The sequence below is a fragment of the Olea europaea genome, chromosome 3 (assembly GCF_002742605.1).
Source record: "Olea europaea var. sylvestris chromosome 3, O_europaea_v1, whole genome shotgun sequence".
In the NCBI taxonomy this organism is placed as follows: domain Eukaryota; kingdom Viridiplantae; phylum Streptophyta; class Magnoliopsida; order Lamiales; family Oleaceae; genus Olea; species Olea europaea.
Window position 1 is genome coordinate 2,252,627 of NC_036239.1, and position 3,265 is coordinate 2,255,891.

Genomic DNA, 3,265 nt, shown 5'->3' on the forward strand with positions numbered 1-3,265 from the left:
TTCAGGATTTTACAACTTACGAACTATCTCGGGAGGTCATGTACTTTCAGGCAGTATAAGCTCATCTTCTCGTCCTTTCTTTCGAAAGACTCCTCGATTTGCCCGACCACTAGTTTTGAGTCACTGAAAACTTTGACATGCTCTAACTCAAGATTTTTTGCCAGTTCCAAGGCTATGATAACGGCTTCATATTCTGTTTTGTTGTTGGTGGCCTTGAATTTAAATTTGAGCGCACATTGTATTTCTGTAGCCTTGTCCGAGCTAGTGATGATGACGCCGGCCCCCGAGCCCGAGCTATTGAATGCTCCATCCACAAAGATTTCCCATAATTTCCAGGTCGTGCTCGGGTCTTTAGCTTGTGTTTCTGAGGGCCTTGTAGTGAGCTCTGCTATGAAGTCAGCCAAAGCTTGAGCCTTGATTGCAGGTCGTGGCTTAAAGTCTATGTCAAATTCGCCAAGTTCAATTGCCCATTTCAACAGTCTTTCTGAGACGTCCGGCTTCTGGAGTATGTGTCTAAGTGGTTGGTTAGTGAGCACAACAATTGGATGTGACTGAAAGTATGGCCGTAATTTTCTGGCAGCTATTACCAAAGCTAGGGCGAGCTATTCTACAAGTGTGTATCGTGTCTCTACATCAAGGAGTATTTTACTTACATAATAGACTCCTTTACCAAGACCCTACTTACTGCATTATGAGAAACAGCCAAGTATAATAGCAACGTGTCACCGGATTCGGGTTTGGTAAGAACTGGAGGTGTTGATAACGTCTGCTTGAGCTCTTGAAAAGCTAAGTTGCATTCCCCATTCCAGTCAAAGCTTTTATTTTCCCTAAGTAGTCTGAAAAAGGGGAAACACCTATCCGCTACCCAGGAAACAAACATGTTCAGTGCCGCTACACGACCTGTAAACTTCTGAATGTCCCTTTTGCACTTAGGGGCCTCCATACTCATTAGAGCTTAGATTTTATCAGGGTTTGCCTCTATTCCTCTGTGCGTGATCATAAAACCCAAAAACTTTCCAGATGCCACCCTAAATGCATACTTTGTAAGGTTGAGCTTCATGTTGTACTTCCTCAATGTAGCAAAAACTTCCTCAAGATCAGAGACATGATCATTCACCTGTTTGCTCTTAACCACCATATCATCCACATATGCTTCGACTGTTTTCCCAATTAATTCGACGAAAATCTTATTTACCAACCTTTGATATGTTGCTCCAGCATTCTTCAGCCTAAAGGGCATGACCCTATAGCAATAGATGGCTGAGTCTGCCATGAATGAGGTCTTCTCTTGGTCTTCTTTCGTCATGAGTATTTGGTAATAACCCGAAAAGGCATCCAAGAAGCTGTACAGCATATGACCTGACATGCTGTCCACAAGATTGTCAATTCGAAGTAGAGGATAACTGTCCTTGGGGCATGCTTTATTCAGATTTGTGAATTCAATGCAGACTCGTCACTTCCCGTTAGCCTTTTTGACAAGAACTACATTGGCAAGCCAATCAGGATACTGTACTTCCCGAATGAACTGTGCCTTTGCCAGCTTAGCGATTTTTTCCTTTATGACATCTTGTCTTTTCGGTGCAAATTGTCTTTTCCTTTGCTTTACAGGTCTTGCCTCCGATTTTACATTCAATCTGTGCACTGCAGCCTCTGGGTCAATTCCAGGCATGTCCTCAACATTCCAAGCGAATACATCAATGTTGCTGGAGAGACAATTCACTAGTTCAGACATGATTGATGTATCTAGCCCCCAACCGATTGTCACTTTCCTTCCAGGCTCGAGCTCGACCTTCTCCAATCCTTCCACCGAAGCCAGTCTCCCGTGATTTTCGTGCTCGAGCTCTGTAACTTACATGTCGTTCTTGATTTTTCGAACACTAGTCACATAACACTGTCATGCTACTATTTGGCTGCCTCGAACTATCCCGATTCCATTACTCGTAGGAAACTTCATAGCCAAGTGGAAAGTTGAGACAATAGCTCGAATTCTATTGAGCAGTGGTCTTCCCAATATGGCGTTGTAGGCCATTGGAGTACGGACAACTTCGAAAGTGGTGATTTGCGTCACTTGTTTACCTTCTGTCCCTAATGTTAAAGGCAACCCGACGATATCTTCCGAGGTGATAACCCCACCTCCAAACCCTTGGAGAGGCGTTTTCACCAGCCTAAGTTGTTCCGATGAGATCCCCATTTGAACAAAGGCTACATGAGAAAGTACATTAGCCGCACTTCCGTTGTCTACCAGAGTTCTCTTAACTTCAAAGTTGGCGATGATGACCAATATGACCAGAGCATCATCATGAGAGAATGTTATGCCATCCAAGTCCCCTGTTCCAAGAGTGATGTCCTCTGTAGAACTAAGGTCTGATTTTGAGATGGCTGGAGGCTGCCTGGCATATTGTTTATGCTCGCTACTCGAATCTCCACCCGAGGATATTCCTCCGACAATGATATCGATAATACCTGCGGTTGGTTGCTTGTTTCCCCGACCCTCTGGGTCCTTGTCTCTATTCTGATAATTTCTTGGGCGCTTGTCATTACTAATGTAAGAGCCCAAAAATCCCCTTTTTATAATAGTTTCAATCTCCCACTTCAAAGTGAAACAATCCTCCGTTGCATGTCCATGATCTCTATGGAAATCACAGTACTTACTCTTATCACGAGTATCGAGTGGAGACCGCAACCTGGGAGGCCACTTCAGCTCCTTTGAATCCTTGATCTCCATTAGAATGTTGGACCTCAAGGTGTTCAAACGGGTAAAGGAGGTTGAGGAGGGGTCCTGTCTCAGCTTGACCCGAGGTACATCTTGTCTCAGACTAGACTCGTGCGGTCTTTTCTGATCAGACTTTCCTGATGAGGAAACTTCTCTTTTTGGGACCATGGTTTCTTCCATATTAATGTACGTTTTAGCTCGAATTAGTAGCTCGGTTACTGACTTCGGTGGGGTCTTAGACAGGGACATCTTGAATGCTTCACACTTAATGGCGTATGTCAAAGCTGAGACTGCTGCTGTGATATGTAGATCAGGGATCTGAAGCCTTTTTTTATTGAACCTGGTCCTGAAACTGCGTAGTGTCTCGTTAGGTCCTTAATGCATCTGTATGAGTGATACGACTGTCTTTCTGATTCGCTTGCTATTGCAAAGAAAACGGAGAACTTATCGGCCAAATTTGAGAAGGAGGCGATAGAGTTGGGATCCAATGTGGAAAACCAATCTCTAGCTGCGTTCGTGAGGGTCTGAGCTAAGGCCTTGCACATTACTGTA

The 3,265-nt window shown here is 44.2% G+C and overlaps 1 protein-coding gene across 1 annotated transcript; it reads right to left on the minus strand.

Moving 5' to 3' along the window:
• Positions 1-1,894: 1,894 nt before the first annotated feature.
• Positions 1,895-2,962, minus strand: LOC111376815. The gene has a single exon (XM_022999819.1). It carries the CDS (start codon positions 2,960-2,962, stop codon positions 1,895-1,897), a length of 1,068 nt encoding a protein of 355 aa, XP_022855587.1.
• Positions 2,963-3,265: the final 303 nt, after the last annotated feature.

What these genes read in the sequence shown, in the direction of transcription:
- LOC111376815 (XM_022999819.1), bottom strand. Translation starts at nt 2,962, where the DNA reads ATGTCCCTGTCTAAGACCCCACCGAAGTCAGTAACCGAGCTACTAATT.